This window comes from Schistosoma mansoni, chromosome 7 (assembly GCF_000237925.1).
Source record: "Schistosoma mansoni strain Puerto Rico chromosome 7, complete genome".
NCBI lineage: Eukaryota > Metazoa > Platyhelminthes > Trematoda > Strigeidida > Schistosomatidae > Schistosoma > Schistosoma mansoni.
Window position 1 is genome coordinate 4,183,382 of NC_031501.1, and position 19,225 is coordinate 4,202,606.

At 38.6% G+C, this 19,225-nt stretch overlaps 1 protein-coding gene across 1 annotated transcript; it reads right to left on the minus strand.

Annotated features, from left to right (window-relative positions):
* Positions 1 to 204: 204 nt before the first annotated feature.
* Smp_140180 (putative cop-coated vesicle membrane protein P24 (emp24/gp25l family)) lies at positions 205 to 5,667 on the minus strand. The gene is made up of 4 exons (XM_018798652.1): positions 5,495 to 5,667; positions 5,328 to 5,456; positions 1,761 to 1,874; positions 205 to 843 (listed from the first exon to the last, which is right to left on the minus strand). Exons 1-4 carry the CDS (start codon positions 5,630 to 5,632, stop codon positions 571 to 573), a joined length of 654 nt encoding a protein of 217 aa, XP_018653573.1. The 5' UTR covers positions 5,633 to 5,667; the 3' UTR covers positions 205 to 570.
* Positions 5,668 to 19,225: the final 13,558 nt, after the last annotated feature.

Sequence of the window (19,225 nt, forward strand, 5' to 3'; positions counted from 1 at the left end):
ATGATAAATCTTAACTAATACAAAACACCATGAATAGTTTTCCTCTCAACTATCTCCATTTATTTAGAGAAAACATAGCAAATATATCCAGTACATATATCTGGTAGCTTATATAAGAATATAATAACATCATTTCACAAAGCCTACCAAAATAAACTTAAAAGAAACAGTGTAAGAAATCATTTCGAGTGATGACCTAATCAAAAGATTCCAATCTAATTATACATACATACGTGTATTAGATACCTTGTGTAAAATGGAACTTGTTTTTTTTTATTTTTTTCAAGAAGAAAAACAAACAAACATAGAAACAATAAAACCGAAACGTGTTGGTAACCAAAGATTTTTTTAAAAAAAAGAGATCTGTTTTACAAACAATACAAAGACTACAAAATTAAAATGACATAATTTTTTTTAAAAAAAGGATAAGAAACCCAGGAAATATGTAAAATAAGTAAAAAAAAATCACATTGTCATACATATCACATGAACATATTCCAAAAGGAAACTTTCAATACAGAAGGAAGTTCTATATTTCAATGATAAAAGAGATCAGTTGAAAAAAAATTATTAAAAACCAACTGTATGCAGTTGTGGAGTAGACATGGGAATGGGCTTTGCAGATCGTTGATTTGATTGAGATGAAAAGAACGATCGCATAACTATGACTTGACCAATTCCAAATAAAATAATAACTAATGCTTGACCTAATGACCAATACAGTACACGGTTATGAAGGAAAATGGCATTTGAATAAGATCGTACTAAAAGTATACGACTTTCAAACTGCTGAGTTAGAGCCTTGGAAACTGTTGCGTGTAGATTATATAAACTCTCTGAAATCTGCAATTTCGAAGACAATTGTACAAAAAAAAGAAGACAAAGAGAAAAGAATTATTAGGTTTCGGATTATTATTTCTTTAAAAATGTGAGCTACGAAAACTTTAAGCTGTTCAACTCTGTACTATTTTAGTCAAAGTTGTCCTACTCCTGTGAACGATTGGTTGTTTAACTTAGGTTAATTAATGATTTCAATAACATTCAATAATTTCCATAACCTTCCGTGTACTGATGTGTTTGCTCGTAACTAGTTTCCAGAAGTAGTTTTACGAAGCTTTAGTGAGAATATATGAATAATGGAGTTCGAAAGTAACAGATGTGAAGCACTTACTTACCAATAATATTTGGAGATGAATGTGCAACATCACGAATTGACTGACGTCAAACAAGTAAAACACTGAATGTCAGCTCAACGGTTTAAATGTTAAGTGCTTGCCGCCAGACCTGAAAGTATTGAGTAGGATAGCACGTAGGATCTTGAATATTCACTCCTGAGAAGTCCCGTACTAGAACGAGACAGATCTCTAGTACTTCCTAGCTTTTAATGATTGTATAACTAGATAGTTTGTGATCTTAATGACAAAGAAAATAGCATAAATAGGAAATGATTTACGAGTAGAAAGCGTTTTGGAAGGACTGATAATAAGGAAACTCGATTGTATAATAGAATCCTTTTTAAGTTTTTTCTGGTTTCATGACCATATTATGACTAATTGATTTACATAACAACACGTCTAACGGTAATAACGTTAATTATTTCAATCAAACAGTAAAATATTTATGTCACTTTGACCTAGAAACCTCCAAACAAGTGAAAAGTGAGGAATATCAGAAACGAGATAAAGGGTTTTAAACTAATAGGTCCCAATCAATCATTTATAGAGGCAAAACAGTCACTAAAACATATTTAATGAACTCACCTGGGTGCTGTGATCTGAAGATGATGTGCTTTCCGAAGGATTGAAACTGGAATTGCGCCATGTCATGGACACAATTTTGTGAGATATAGAAGAGAAATAATTACTAAAGCAAACCTGTAAATAACACAATAAAACAATGAATGTAAAACATAGATTTCTACTGCTACGATGTAAACTTCACATCTATACATTTGAGTAGAAATAAAAAATATATCCTATAAAACAAAATGATGGACATTAAATACCAAGTACAACTATAGGTAGATTTAAATCTTAGTTTTGAGCGCTATTTCAGTTACTCAGCTATAAGTAACCCAGATTTATTTATTTAAACACATAAATATTGGTACAAAGGGGCACCAGATATATATGCGCCGCACAAATCTCATTTGATGTATACGTGTGTGATGTCAGAGTAGAAATGGTAACAGTATCAATGGTAATTAAAAAGTGCGAAAAAAATATATAAATTTAAGGAATGGAAAAGTATACTTTTGGAACTCAAGATCTAAGGGAAAATAAAAAATGAGTACACCTCGGCCATCGCAAGCGATCGTAAACTATGTCACCCAAGGTTGTCAACCATTGGTTATTCGGAATTAACACGGAAGCAACAAGACTGAAAATAGATAAATGCCTGTTATTCTATATTCCTGAAAGATAACATTGCACTTAATAAGCTGCAAATGAGTGAAGTTTCTAATTTAATGGTCTTTGGATGCTACTAGTTAGATTATACACATCTTGAAGGAGCTTTAGTACTTAGGAAGTTTATTTTGTTTAAGAAATTCGCTGTATTGACCGATATAAAAAACTTAGTAAATAGTAAAGAAAACAAAAAAAACATTGCGGGTGGAACACAAACAGGAATGTTTATACAACAATAATTGATTGAAGACTTATCAACTGTCTATATATTGTCACAACCCGATAATTCACGAGTACAGTGCGTCACCGAATAGAAATATTCTTTTCAAATTCGTACTGAGCATTTGGACTAAATATTTTTGTTTTTCTCCCTTTTAACTATTGGGTAATTGATCTCTGATTAGCCATTCCTTTGATTTGTAGTTGTAAACATGTTTTTCGAAGATGTTTACAAAATATTATTTTTCAAGTCTTAAATTAGGTTGGAAGTATTTTCCTCGTGAGCAAGTTGGTTTATCTAATATCCAGTTATCAATTACCACATTTATTTATTTATTTATTTAAACACATAAATATTGGTACAATGAAGCACCAGATACATATGCGCCATACAAATCTCATTCGATTTGTGTGTGTACTGTGATACTGCTCAGGTGCCCAGACTGAAACAGGTGGTTTTCTTAGGGAGCCACATCCGGAGCCTTTGACCTAAAGGCCTACTCCACAAGGCAGTGGAGCATCGTGAGGAGATGCAGTCCCATGGTAGCCAGTGATCAACGATTGATTCGTACGCCCTTTGTTCCTTCAGGATACTGGAGCCCATGTGCACCATTGATTTGGAATCAGGGTTTTCCGACTCCCCTAGGTGGACCCTCCGTGTCCACCAACCCGGTTAAAGCGTCGGACATTCGTTTTTCGTCCTCTCAATTTCGTAAACAACACCCCCGCCACGAGAAGGCAGTGAGTAGGACTTCCCTGGCAGAGGCTGTATATTCGCTGGCCATGTGAGAGCATTTCGAGAGGGAGAGCGGACTCTCCCCACTCTCGGCCGTACCAGGGCATTTGGGGAGAGAACTGTTAAAAAGAGGATAAGGACCTCGAATCCATGTAACACCAGTCTCTGGACCCTCTGGATGTTAGTCTGGAATATACATAAAGATGGTCCTTTGGTTGAAATCACCAAGACGATACAAACTATCAGTCACAGTGGGATAGATGGCTAAATCATAAAATCGTATTGCAACTTTGGACATCACATCACCTTGTAATTCAAACCTCTCGATTTCTTTTATAGTTTACTACTCTATTCATTTTTTGTCTTCTTTGGGAATTTAGGTTTCAATATTCCTTCATACATACCTTCCCTTTGAATCATATTCTTCATTTCTAGTTTCCTATAATATTACTGATATTACAAGTATTTTGACTTGAATATTTGCCTCCCCATGATAATATGTTATCGCAACTTGAGCTACGCTGGACTGAGTCAAGTTCATTGGATGACACAAGTCAGAATACGTAGCAGTGGCGCAGATGGATCCATTATCTTCTTCAAAATACTGGGTCCCACTTTTCATTCACACGTATCCTTTCGTTTTTTTTCTTTCCGGACCATAAACATAGTGTTTAGTTTCCTTTACTATCGGTACTACTACAATTACTCCGACCCGTGTAATATTTATTATGTTAATTTCATTTCGTCGTGCTGATTTTGATGTGAAGACTCTCAGGTCCTACTTCATATTCTCTCAAAAAGTATGTTGTTGGGTGGTTTCAACATCTGATATGATAAATTTTACTATCAGATTGATTCTTGTAAATTTTACGAGAAGTCCTCGCACCGCACACTGAAATGTTAGACAACTGATGCAACAAATAGAAATTTAATTACTAAGTCTTATCAGACTATCGTCAAGAATCTAAGGCTGAAATTTTGTCATTTGGGACACAGTTGTATGGATGTGCATACAAATAACTGTTAGTCTGAAACGTCTGCATCTTCACATCACAATAAATGTGAAAGCTACGTCAAGGAATCCATAGGCACAGACTAATTATCCACAAGAGGGTCCCACCTTGTTCTTCATATTAATAAAACGCGATTAAAAACGCACTATCAACTAAAAATCATTCAAGGAAAAAATGATTATTGCACCACAATTAGTTTTTCATCATCAACCTAGAGCATTGGCTCAAGTTGTCACACCACATGAAAAGAATAAAATAAAAAATGAGTTTGGGGAGAGAGAAATAAAGGTGAGTACCATGGTAAAAGAAGAGTCGTTAACATCCTCAACCCGAAGGCCAGGTTTTACAAGCATAGAGCAAGAATACTCTACAACGTTGTAGATCTGACTTTTTACAGCCAGACTATCATGAAGGCATCAAAGATGGCCTACATTGACATACACCCCTCTGGCTTTCACTACACGTGAATTCATCTCATCACTCAAACCCACCACCAGGACTTACACAGCTATCCAGATACACGAACTTCTAGACTGATTCTCACTACTCACTACCATGAATGAGTGTGGGTACAGGGTCCTCTCAGTCTTGTAAAAGTACGTAGCACTTGGAAGGTGAGAAACACATGCCATGCTTACAAACGCTGATTCGTAACTGATTAAGTGACGATTATATGACTTCAGTATCACTGGTGAAACTTCATTTTTCTTTCCTCGGAAGCGAGGGGTGCTTTGTTTTAGATACGCAGAAATTATTAAGTACATAGCTCACACGATGTCGGCTTGGGTGGAAAAGCTAGGAAAATATAGGACAACTTATATTAAGAGCTAGGAGTCAGTAAAGTTTATGGGTGCATCCTGACTTTATATTCAGCTCCGAGTTACGTAAACATATTGATCGAAGATTATTTTTACAAACGTTAATAATTTCAAACGAATCCGAATAACTTACCTTATAAATACCGTCTACTGAAACATCGATATTGACTTCTTCAGAAGATGAACGGTGAAGCGATTTAAGGACATTTTTGCTGGGATCTTTAAGTACCATGTCCACATCGTAATTCCCACCGGATATTACCTGATTTTGTTATATACTTAGTGATTTTAACTACATACGTTGAACGCTAGGGTAAAGCTATCACCCTTAGAAAACTCTTCGTAAAAACATTGGCCAGACCTGTCTTCTAACTCAAAAGTCAATGAGTTTCCTGAGGCCTGATGCACGATAGCAAAGATACACAAAACAAGAATCATCCCGATAACGTCATACGACCTTCTGCTGGGGAACATGTTTTTTATATTCTCACGATGTTAATTGTTCAATAGCACTGTGACGAGTTATTGCGTACCAATTGATTTCTTCGCACTTGGCATTACACAGACGATCTTCTAGTCTGCAGTGACTTCGTCGACCTGTTAGCAATAACCAGGAATATCCTGTAGCTGTAAATAATTCCCCAAAATCAATAGCTCATTAAGTGTTCGACATTGGATGCTGGCCATGTTGTTTAAGTGGACTTGTTTAACTGAAGGCTTTCGGTCATGCATCCGTACCAGATCACGTTGCAACACGGCGTGGGACACAGCTCCTACTTTTCATTAGCCAGCTTATAGAAAAGGTCCTCAATATATTGGTAACGAATCAAATATATCTTTCCTGCCTCTTCTCGTCTGACTTCTGATTTCTATCTGACTGGGGACGATCGAATATAGAAGGTGCTACTGGTAGCTAGTTGTAAAACTAGAACATCCGTTGCATCATCAATCCTTTTTCCATTATCACATTGGAATGTTTAAACATTCCCATGGACACAAACTAAGTTTTCACTTGATGGTAGACAACTTTAGTAATAAATCTGACAACCATAACTATATCAAAGTTCAACCACTATGGTGTAGGCCTAGCCGTCTCAATCAGCTGCTCTCTTCATACTTACTTCAACTTGTAGCTGTAAATAATTCCCCAAAATCAATTGCCCAGTAAGTATTCGACATTGGATGCTGACCACATTAGTTTTAGTGGACTCGTTTAACTGAAGGCGATCGGTCATGCATCCGTACCAGATCACGTTACAAAGCGGTGTGAGAAGCATCTCCTACGATCACTAGCCAGATTACATCAGTCACTTATCAATATCTTGATAACCCATGAAATATATCTTCCAACCTCCTCGCTTCTGACTTCTGATTTTAACTGGGTGGGCACGATTCGATTATAGGTGTTACTGGTAAAAAGTTATCAAACTACAATACTTGTGGCATCTTCAAACTGCAATATAAACGCCTCAATTTTCTTGCTACCACCAGACGTGTGGATAAGTTACTGGATTCACGCAAAGTCGCTTGCTAAGACAGTCGAAGCACATTTTCGCTTATATCTGCTATTTTTCTCGTTCGAAACTTTAGTTTTACATACCTCCTCCCTAAATTGTTTCACCTTTTACTTTCTAGTCCATGAGTAGTATGTACAATAACAGCGTCTCCACAGATACTCTATAACTACAAGGACGACTAGCACGGATAAATATTTTAATTCAGGGATTGATAATAAATCGGGGATCCCTTGTTTCTAGCATCTGGACTATTAGGACAATACCAGATAGAGAACCTCAGAGCAATGCGTACAACATTTACCACTTGACTCAAACTCTGAGACCGTGTCTACAACTAAGGAATGAAGGTCAGGTTCTTACTCTTTGTAAGATTGAATATCAGATGGTATAAAAATTTGGACGTAACATTTCTGTTAATGTTTCAGAGTAAGAGAATTTTTCATGCCTGTGTGTACCCCTAGTTATACTGGTAGAACACACAAGACCAGAGGTTGTGAAACAGAACAATCGGAGCGTGAGGTTACATCCATCAAACATACAGACTTTTTCAGCATCCAAAATAGTAGGAAATACAATGTCTTTACAAAATAAGGAAGTGATTGAATACTTGACCTATAATGTTTTGACATTAATAGGATGTTTGCGACCAACTCTTAACCAATCAACCTAAGTTTATACATTAGTTTCCTCCCAGGATCGTCCTCCATAGGAATGTCGGTTCGATCAACTTACCGGATAATAACATGTTCGTTCTATTTCCACAGCCTGAAAGACTTACTTACTTACGCCTGTTACCCCTCGTCGAGGAGCATAGGCCGCTCACCAGCATTCTCCATCCAACTCTGTCCTGAGCCTTCCTTTCCAGTTCTTTCCAGTTAATATTCATCCTTTTCATATCTGCTTCTATTTCCCGACGTAGTGTGTTCTTTGGCCTTCCTATTTTCCGCTTCCCTTCCGGATTCCAAGTTAGGGATTGCCTTGTAATGCACAATAATGATTTCCTTAATGTATGTCCGATCCACTTCCAACGTCTTTTCCTAATTTCCTCTTCAGCTGGAACCTGGGTTGTCCTCTCCCATAAAACGCTGTTGCTGATAGTATCCGGCCAATGGATGTTGAGTATTTTGCGTAGACAACTATTTATAAATACTTGTACCATCCTGATGATGGTCGTAGTAGTTCTCCACGTTTCAGTTCCGTACAGTAGAACTGACTGTCTTGACGTTCGTATTAAAGACTCTGACCTTGAAATTGGTTGAGAGTTGTTTTGAGTTCCATATGTTCTTCAATTGTAAAAATGCTGCCCTTGCTTTGCCAATCCTCCCCTTTACATCTGCATCCGATCCTCCTTGTTTATCAACGATGCTCCCCAGGTACTTGAATGTTTCCACCTCTTCCAGGGTTTCGCCATCAAGTGTGATTGGGTTGGTGTTCTCCGTGTTGCATTTGAGAATCTTGCTTTTTCCTTTGTGAATGTGGAGACCTATCGATGCGGAGGCTGTTGCTACGTTTGCTGTCTTCATCTGCATTTGTTCGTGTGTATGAGAGAGGAGGGCTAGGTCATCTGCGAAGTCCAAATCATCTAATTGATTCTAAGCTGTCCATTGTATTCCGTATTTCCCGTCAGATGTCGAATTCTTCATAATCCAGTCAATCACTAGAAGGAAGAAGAATGGGGAGAGTAGACAGCCTTGTCTGACTCCGGTCCTTACTGGAAATGCATCTGTCAGCTGTCCTCCATGCATGACTTTGCACTGTAGCCCGTCGTATGAGTTCTGGATAATGTTGACAATCTTCTCAGGTACTCCGTAGTGTCGAAGAAGTTTCCATAATGTTCTCCTGTCCACGCTGTCAAACGCCTTCTCATAGTCGATGAAGTTGACGTATAGTGATGAGTTCCACTCAACTGATTGTTCAACGATGATCCGTAGTGTCGCAATCTGGTCTGTGCACGATCGATCCTTACGGAATCCAGCCTGTTGATCCCGAAGTTCGGCGTCTACTGCGTCTTTCATCCTGTTCAGCAACACTCTGTTGAAAACTTTTGGTGGAGTGACATCTATTGGAAGGTCAGTGTATGCTGGTTCGATGTCCGGTGGATTCAATGGAGCTTGCCTATTCAGCAGTTCCTCGAAGTATTCTGCCCATCTTTTCCTTTGTTCTTGAATCTCCGTGATTGGCTTGCCTGCTTTGTCTTTGATTGATCTCTCTGATTTGCTATATTTCCCTGCCAATTTCTTCGTTGTATCATATAGCTGGTTCATATTTCCTTCCCTTGCAGCTTTTTCCGCCGCCGTTGCTAGTTCTCCCATGTATTTCTGCTTGTCGGCTTTAATGCTTTTCTTCACTTCCCTGTTTGCTTCTGCATAGTCTGCTTCTGCTTTGACTTTCTCCGCATGTGTCCCACTGTTGTTAATTGCTAGTTTCTTGTTCTTCCTTTCTTGAATTTTGTCCAGAGTTCCCATAGAGATCCATTCCTTGTGATGTTGCTTCTTAGGACCAAGAACCTCCTGACACGTTGAAGTTAGTGCTTCTTTTATCCCTTTCCAGTTGTCCTCCAAAGTAGTTTCTTGTTCATTCAGTAAATCCTGTAGAGCTTGGAACCTGTTGTTGAGAGTTATCTTGAATTCATGGAGCTTGTCAGTATCTCGAAGGAAGGCTGTATTGCACCTTTGTAGTGCTGTTTGTCCAGTTGTCCAGTGTTTCTTTAGCTTCAGTCTCATCTTGGCCACAACCAGGTGGTGATCTGAAGCTATGTCAGATCCTCTCCGGGTTCTCACATCTTCCATTGTTCTTCGGAATTTTTTGTTGATACAGATGTGATCTATTTGGTTCTCTGTGGTTTGGTCCGGTGAGATCCATGTAGCTTTGTGTATGCGCTTGTGTGGGAATATTGTGCCGCCTATAACCAATTTGTTGAATGCACATAGGTTTGCAAGTCTCTCCCCATTTTCATTTCTCTCTCCGAATCCATGTCGTCCAATTACATCTTCATATCCTGTGTTGTCGACTCCGGCTTTAGCATTTAGATCTCCCATCAGGATGGTCAGGTCCTTTCGTGAGCACTTCTCTATAATTGATTGCAGCCTTTCATAGAACTGATCTTTATCATCGTCGTTGCTATCATTGGTGGGTACATAACATTGGATAATGTTCATTGTGATCCCTTGCTTCTTTGTTCTGAATGATGCTTTGATTATCCTGGGTCCATGAGATTCCCATCCCACAAGTGCATTTCGTGCTTCTTTGGACAGCATTAGAGCAACTCCCTGAGTGTGTGGAGCACTTTCCCCTTCGTGACCAGAGTACAGCAGCATCTCTCCTGTACCTAGACTTTGTTGTCCAGTTTATGTCCAATGGGTTTCGCTGATTCCGAGTACTGCCAAGTTGTATCTCCTCATTTCCATTGCTATTTGGCTGGTCTTTCCTGTCTCCCACATTGTCCGGACATTCCATGTACCTATAAAGAGTGTTGCTCTGGTTGTTAGAAGGTGCATCGGTCTCGTGACTTCCGAAGAATTTCGGCTTTCATCATGAGATGTCATAATTATTCCTTCAACTCCCAGGGCAAAGTTTAAATGGTTTGAATGATTTTTTCTGGTTAGCGTTTTTTAGCGAGTTAGCTTTTCTACGGGATGGGGTCGCTAACCCCATACCCAACCCTCCTCCTTTACCCGGGCTTGGGACCGGCAGTAACTCTAGAAGAGCTACAGGCGGAGTTACAGCCTGAAAGAAGATTAATAATAATTTATTCCTAAATAACAGTTCGTTACATAAGGCATGCCGGTTTACAGGCAAGATCAATTCGTCACGGAAGTTACAATTTTCACTGTAGTAAATGACTCAGCTGGGTTGACATCTCATAAGATATGGATTTCGTAAGAAACATATCAATATCACACTTGGCACACTTTATGAAGGTAGCGTTGCAGCATGCGAAGTTGCGGGCTTTTAGGAACTTCAACCTTGTATCCCTCTGGAATACCTGAGGCTTTATTAATGGTTCAAGACGAAGTCACCGGTTCCATATCTGTTTTCAGTGGCGTATCTCAAGTGGGGCTGGAAAAGGGTGTAAGAAAAGGAAGGGCGAGAAGCAGAGCACACAATATTCATGGAGGAATAGTTAAGGTATAACCACTTAGTCTATATCTCTGTTATTAAGGTACTTATTAAGAAAGAGCATTCTAATATGTTAAAGAAAATAAGTGTAAAAAAGGTATGAGTGGATAAGGAATTATATCAATGAAGGAAGTTCAGAAAGAAGCTGAAAGTATGGAATTATGTGTAATTACAAAATATGATGCTGTAAACTGTATTCTGATACAAATGGTTGTCTCTTCTTTTTCGAAGCTATTTGAACCTCTTTGGTTTTAGATTTTATAGGGTATGGAGCAGACTTCGTTTTTAGCAAATTGTCTTGTTTGCTTGTAATAGGATTACTCGATAGGAAGTGGAACCAATTCAGCCTTTTAAACACGATTAAAAGAGGCATTTCGCATGAATAAATTCGCATCGATACCGTTATTTCGTAACATTCAGCTTGACATCAGTAGCCGTAATTTAACACGTTTTGCCCTACAGACACGGGTGGATTGAAGTTATCTCCCCACCATCATGTTTTCTGGTCAGTAACGCCACCCTCCCTCCTTTTATGATGTTAGGCTCCCTTACGTTTGTGATCAGTATGAATATTGCTTTAATCAAGACCTATAGTTAGAATACGTTGTCTCCACTAGTTCCATGTTACAAGCAAATCAGATGGCCAATGCATTTGTATTATGGGTTGGACATCCATTTATTAGATTATGCTGCTATGAAGATAACTAATGGTATAAGCTATAAGAGACAGGTCAGATTATATGTGGTTAAGAGATGGTAAGAACTAATAGCAAACCAGAAAATATGAAAGATTAGAAAATTGTAAAGTTTTCAGGGTCAGAAAAATAAAATATTGAGCAACTCACAAGAATTTAGGATACTTGAGCTTCTTTTGATCGGCCTTAGTTGATCAGCATCCATAAGATTTGTGAGTTATCTGTCTACTTGTAATAGGAGAAAAAAGACATGGCACTTAGGAAGAATAATGTGGTTTTAACCACCAGAGAAATACGGAATCTGAAAGTGAGTATTAGGAGCAGAAGGCCATGAATAATAATCAATGAATAGTGGGAGAGGATAAAGCATGGGTTCTGTAATTTGGTTATATTTATGCTAATAACAATGGGGTTCGTTATATTCTTGTTCCGTCTAGATATTAAGTGGTTCATAATAAAGTGCCTCATTGGTGGGTGGGAGTTCAAGGAATAGTTGATTAAGCTCTTTAGAGTCTAGTAACAAGGTTATTAGCTTTTTAAATTTGGTAAAAAGTATCACAGTTACGGATAGGTATTGGAAACCTGTTCCACAATAAACTATACCATGCTGTAAAAAACTTACAACGTATATGTTATGGTGTTTTACGGTAAATAATGTATATGTGTTGTTTCTTAGTCTGTAGGCTGGGTCATGGATCATAGTTGGACAGGAGGTTAGAAATGATAGTCCGTTTATTGCCATGCAGAGAAATATCAGATTGTTCCTTAACCTACGGTGCCATAAAGGTTCTAAAGAGAGGTGCTTACATCTACTTGTGTAATCGGGAGTGGAGTCATTTCCTAACAGTTGGTGTGTGAAGTGTCTTTGAACAACTTCCACTCTTCTTTTGTCTGTGGTATTCATATTAGAGAAGATGAAAGAGCAGTATTCAAGGGAAGGGTGTACACATATCTTGTAAAGGGTGGGCTTAGCCTCTATCGTGAAGAAACTTTCGTTATGAAACCAATTAGCCGTTTAGCTTTAGAAATAATAGAGGAGTCATGTTCTCCAAAGTTTAGGCGTCTTGTGTAATTAATTTCTAGATCATATGCTGATTTAAGTGTCTGGACTTTACTTTTATTTAGTTAAAGTTGTAGTTCATAGGGGTGCTTTCCAAAATGTATGATCCCGCATTTGTTGAGGTTAAATTGTAATTGCCACTTTTCGCTCCAGATACTTAGGTTATTGAGATCATCTGGAATCAGGGATACACTTTCACTTAGAGCCTCAGACTTACAGTTGTATACTATTTTGAGATAGCCAGCATATAAGTATGGTTTCCCCAATTTCATGATATTACATATATCGTTTGCATACATGAGAAACAAGAGTGAGCCTAATACCCTTCCCTGGATGACGTCATTAGTTATTGGTTAAGATGATGAGAGACAGTCGTTGTACTTAACCATTTGTTGACGTCCCTTTAGGAATGAAACAAACCATGAATAGAGTGGGTTGTTGATTCCGAAGGACCGTAGTTTGACTAGAAGCCATTTGTGTGGGACCTTGTTAGAAGCCTTCCTAAAGTCTAAAAATATGACTGATACAAGGACTCGGTTGTCTCGTTTCAGAGTTATGTCATTCATGTATTCTACTAGCCATATATCACATGATCTGGACCTAAGAAATACATGCTGGGAGACCGAGATGATATTATTGGTTATTAGATGTCGGAATACCGCCGACTTAACTACTTTTTCCATCACTCTAGACACCAATGAAATTATTTTATGGGTCGGTAATTTTCAACGTTTGCTTCAGGTCCTGTTTTAATTTCAGGAATGATGTGTGCAGTTTTCCAGGCAGTAGGGTAACACACAGTAGAGAGTGACATCGCAAATAGTTTGAGTAATAAAACGCACATATCATCACCTCCACGTTTTAGTATGCTAGCCGGAATACCCTCTGGTCCATCAGTGTAGGAGTGTTTCAATGTACCAAATGCCTTAGAGATATTTTGTACACTGAAGTCTACATTAGTAATCTCATACGGAGGTGCCGTGATTAGTTCTGAATCATTAGGTGGTTTTTTATCAGTTAGTGAGGAATAAAAGTGTTCACTAAATAGTTCTTAACAAGTTTAGGATCATCTTACACTTATTTGTCTTCGATAAATATGTTCCATCTCGATTTAGAACGTTTAAGTTTATTCTGAACGAGTATAGTGAGTGTATGCTGTATTGTATCGAAGAGTCCTGCAATTTCTCTTTGTGTATATTGAGACCTACTGTTGCTGAGGCTGCTGCTACACTGGTCATCTTTTCCATTTGTTGTTGCATATTCGGTAGAAGAGCCAGATAATCTGCGAAGTCTAAATCGTCCAGCTGCATCCTAGCTGTCCACTGCATCCCATGTTTCCCTCCGGATGTTGACGTCATCATGATCCTGTCGATGACCAAGAGAAAGATAATGGGTGAGAGTAAGCAACCTTGCATGACACCGGTCTTTACTTCTAATGAGTCAGCGAGGTGTCCTCCATGCACGATTTTGTAGCTTAATCCATCATAGGAATTCCGTATGATATTGAATATCTTCTCAGGCACTCCGTATTGTCGAAGAAGCCTTCATAGTGTTATCCTGTTCATGCTATCGAATGTTTTCTCGTAGTCAATGAAGTTGATGTAGAGTGATGAATTCCATTCAATTGATTGTTCCACAATGATCCGTAGAGTTGTGATTTTATCTGTACACGATCGACCCTTACGGAATCCAGCCTGTTGATCTCGATGTTGGGCGGCCACGGAGTCTCTCATTCTGTTTAACAATACCCTGTTGAATACTTTTCCTGTTATTGAGAGAAGAGTGATGCCCCTGTAGTCATCACACTTGCTGAGACCGCCTTTCTTTTTGGTATTTCGCTCAGAAGTCCTTCTTTCCAGTCTTACGGGTGAAAATGTGGAGTATCTTTGCAGTTGCTGCTACATCTGCTTTCAGTGCCTCTGCTGGAATGTTGTCTGGTCCTACTGCTTTGCCGCTCTTGATTGGTCTGGTGGCCATGCTGATCTCATCAATTGTTGGTGGGCTAACATCGATTCGGAGGTCCGTGGGTGCCAGTTCGATGTTGGGTAGTGCAGCCTATGACCAGTTTATTGAAGGCACATAGGTTTGCCAATCTTTCACTATTTTCGTTCCTTTCTCCCAGTCGATGTCGTCCCATGATATCTTCATATCAGGTGTCACCCATTCCCACCTTGATATATATATCTGCCATCATAATGGTCTGGTCCTTTTTGGGGCACTTCTCGACGACTGACTGCAGCTTATCGTATAATTGATCTTTAACATCTTCGTTGTAGTCGTTGGTAGGCTCATAGCATGCGATGACGTTCATTGTAATACCCTGTTTCTTTTTTTGAAGGAGGCTTTGATGATCCTTGGTCCATGCGAATCCAATCCTATAAATGCTTTTCGTGCTTGTTTGAATGGCATCAACGCAACGCCCTGTATATGTGGGACATTTTCTTCATGGTCAAAGTATAACTGAAGCTCCCCTGAAGCTAGTCTTTGTTGTCCAACTTGCGTTTAATGTGTTTCACCGATGCCGAACACCTCCAGGTTGTATTTCCCCATTTCTGCGGCAATTTGGAAGACTCTTTCGGTTTCCTACATTTTCTGGACGTTCCACGAGCCTATAAAATTGTTGCTCTGGTTGTTAAAAGGATCATCGGCCTCGTCACTTCCGAAGAAACTCGGCTTTTATCATGAGGCGTCACAATTCTTCCTTCAACTCTCAGGGCAAAGTTTGAATGGTTTGAATTATTTTTCTGATTAGCGTTTTCTAGCAGGTCAGTTTCCTATGGGATGGGGTCGCTAAACCTATTCCCAACCCTCCTTCTTTGTCCGGGCTTGGGACTTGCAGTAGCCTCCGGAGGGGCTACAGGCGGAGTTACAACCAGGCATGAATGTATAATGAACGTCAACCCAACCTAGAAAACTCCGAATTTGTGTTGGAGAACTTGGTATAGAGTGTTGTCTAACGGTGTCCACCTTTTCTTTGATCAGCGTAATCCCTTCGAGATTCATGGTGTGTCCGAGAAATTCTAGAGTTTGAACTCGAAGACAGACTTTGATGTATGTTCATTTCATTTTCATCCAGCCGTTTTAGCACTGCTTTCACATGCTGATCGTGCGATTGTAAATCGGGACTGGCCAATAACAAATCGTCTATATACCTCTGTGCAAATGGCATATCCCGAAGTAGGTTATCCATAAATCTTCGAAATGTTTGTGCCGCATCCCTCAGGCCGAATAGCATGTATGCAAACTCAAACAGTCCAAAAAGTATAGTGATAGCTGACTTGGGGATATCCTCCCCAGATACTGGGATTTACTTTTGGAAGGCTGATGGTTTGGTTTGGTTTAGAAATTCTGCGAATATATCCAGGAATTTCGCTGTTATCGCTGACAGAGTCTGTATCAAATTTCGAGAAGTGATATGACTATTTGCCTTTTGTGTGACGTGGAGTTTCGTTCAGTGTCAAAAGTTTGTTTTGTAGTATCGACCAGAAAGTCATATCTTTCTAGAAAGCCTATCACCAGTGTTGCCAGATCTAAATAAACTACGTTGAACACTGAGGGAAGAAGCCTCATGAATCCCCAAATCTGACGTCAACGTGTTTTCCCCGAAAGTCACGATTTCAGTTTTGTTTAAAGCTTGACTAAAACCAGGGCTCGGGGTAATTACGATCAAATTCTAGGGGTTAGACTTTAGCAGTCATGACATTGCCCGTCCGTATCAGTGACAAATTACACTTATTGTCCGTACTTTTTGCATGCATTGATTCTGACGTGTAGTATACAAACAATATATAAATATAATATGAACAGGGTGAAACGATGACTATGATACGAATACCTTGTGATAAAAACAATATACATATATATATGTATATATATATGCGAAATCTACGTTAACTATAATCAGGTTCCCTTTTATGAATAAGCGAAACGGAAATCAACTTTGGAGTTCAAAAAGTTGCTCATTCATTTTTTTGCCGATGTGTGCCCCTAGTTATACCGGTAGAACGCACAAGACCGGTAGTGAATGGATCGTTAATTAGGTCGTGAAACAGAACAATCGGAGCGTGAGGTTACATCCATCAAACATACAGACTTTTTCAGCATCCAAAATAGTAGGAAATACAATGTCTTTACAAAATAAGGAAGTGATTGAATACTTGACCTATAATGTTTTGACATTAATAGGATGTTTGCGGCCAACTCTTGAACAATCAATCTGAGTCGTTATAAATTATTTTTACCGGATACCCATGGAAAGAGATATGATCTTTTGAGAACCAATGATTTATGACAGGATTTTGTCAAGCTTTCTCTCACTACTGGGGATGAAAGTTTAGTCAATATGTAGGATTTGAGTCTAGGCCAGTATCAATGTACTTATCTGTATACGTTACTGCGATACTAGATCTAATCCTGATAAGGCTTTTTTTCATGAATTTGAAGTCAGAAGGGAGTTATTGTACAAGTACGTCATCATCGTGATCCTCATAAGGCCGTTTTCTGAGTGGTTTATAGAAGATCCAGTTTAGAATGGGTGCCACAATCCTCGAGATATAGTTCAATGTCACTAAACCAGTTGAAGCCCTGAAAATGTAGCGTAGTCCTACCAGCAATATGGCTCTTAAGATTGAGAAAAATAATTACGATTAGAAGTATCAAAACTGACCGAAAAACCCAGGTAAATGCAAGGTGACCTCTCTCAAAGGCGTTCTGATCATGTGCAGGGTTTGTAAAGCACCTCAAAACTTGGAATCGCATTGAAGTTACGCTCTCCTTATACGAGGCCATATTTGGAGTGTCATATAGTAGTGATGTCTTTGTTGGGTCAGTGAAAATACACTGGATCTACAATCAAATGAATTTTCTGATAGCATTATCGAATCCTAGGTTGTTCATCCAATCATGTGTTTAAACTTTCATCTAGAACCTTTGTTGCTCGGTGGTGATTGGGAATGTTCTGTTTCATGATGCCAAATGATTGGCAACAAAGTCTTTTTTGTTGAACTCAAGGTTTTGGCATGGGGCGGTTCATCGTTGTTGCAACTTTTGCAATTTTCAGCTTTGGAAGATTTGCCCAACTTGTGGCGGTTCAACGATGATTGTGTAGGTATTAAAAAGGAACCTAAGTCTCGGTTAAAAGTAATTAACTACAACTAGAAATTACAAATGTATGAGTTTCTAACAATGTGGCAATAAAACTGGAAGTTGGCAGTGTAGAGTTTTGAAGGAGTCATATTTTGACTGTATATTGGGAGCAGTCTGTTGGTCTTTTGAAACCGTACACGCTGCAATTTGATCGCATCTGATTGCGGATATTCTTGTTGGCACTCAGGCACTTAACATCTGTATTAATTAACATTTCACTGAAGTATGTCATCTCATGCCAGAAAAACATTTAATTGATGAGATAATATTTGGATTTCCGCCTTTTCAGAACTGTATCTGAATTACCTAGCAATTCAAACCCATAACTATCGTCGAGAGCTGACTAGTGAAGATTAAACGATTAAGAATGAACTAAGGTCAGCACCGAGAAGCAGGCATACGCGGCAAGTTGATCATATTTTGCCCATCATCTTTCTTTTTGTTCTGCTAAATAGGTAGCGATTTTTTTTTCAAATGAATTTACCCGTTTCTCGAATGCATCTACAAAATGAAACGACGTAGATCCATATCAGGATAATCCAAGCTAGGAAAGGATCGGATTATCTGATTGAATAGGTTAATTAATCATATCAGTCCATTTCAACAATAAACCAAACAAAGTAGGTAAAACCAATGTGTCGATTACAAATAAATATTTACACCTTGAAACAAGTGATTTCCTCAAAACTTGATCTCGGTGTTAATCTCAGATTTACTGACTCTATTGATTAAGGGTTCTTGATCAACTTTTACGGCCATATTCAAATCCAGTTCATATGAGTCTCTTCCTATGCAGTCTGGCATTCCTATGCCTATGGTAAAAATGGTTAGTGACATCAAACAACCTATATTATTCTCTGCCTTGTCTATTCTTGAGATATCAGTATCTAAATATACATAAGGACGCCTCATCCTATCCTGTAGAAGAGTAGCAACCAGCCTTTGTTTCGGATGCGGTGGAGGAGCTATTAAGGTTTCAACGAGTAACGGTTGAAGTAGTAAACAACTTTTCGGACCTACATTATATAAATAAATTGAAAAAACCTGACTTGATTCCTTTCCTGTCGTGAGTTGAAGTATGATCTGCAGTGGACCCCGGTAAAATAGGTTATTCAAGACGTAACAATGAGCAAAGTTACTAATAACATAAGAAAAGAAACAACTGTCTGGGAATAGGGTGAAACTGAAACAAATAACATCTACAACAAAAAGTACATTAAATAGCAAAGATGATAACAACTTTTATGAAATGAATATCGCTATAAGCTCCTAGTGGGATAGCAACAACAAACAGAGTTCAATTTATCAAAACAGGTTCCTCTGCATTGTTGGTTCCAACTGAGTGAAGCAAAATGTGAATCCACCAGTGTTATTGAATAATAATCCGGGTTCACATTCCCATGTGGTATGAAATGGCATAAAAGGTGTTCTAAAATTATTGCAATCTTCACCCACAGGCCGTGGTCAATAAAGTAAAGGTATAGATGACTGAGAT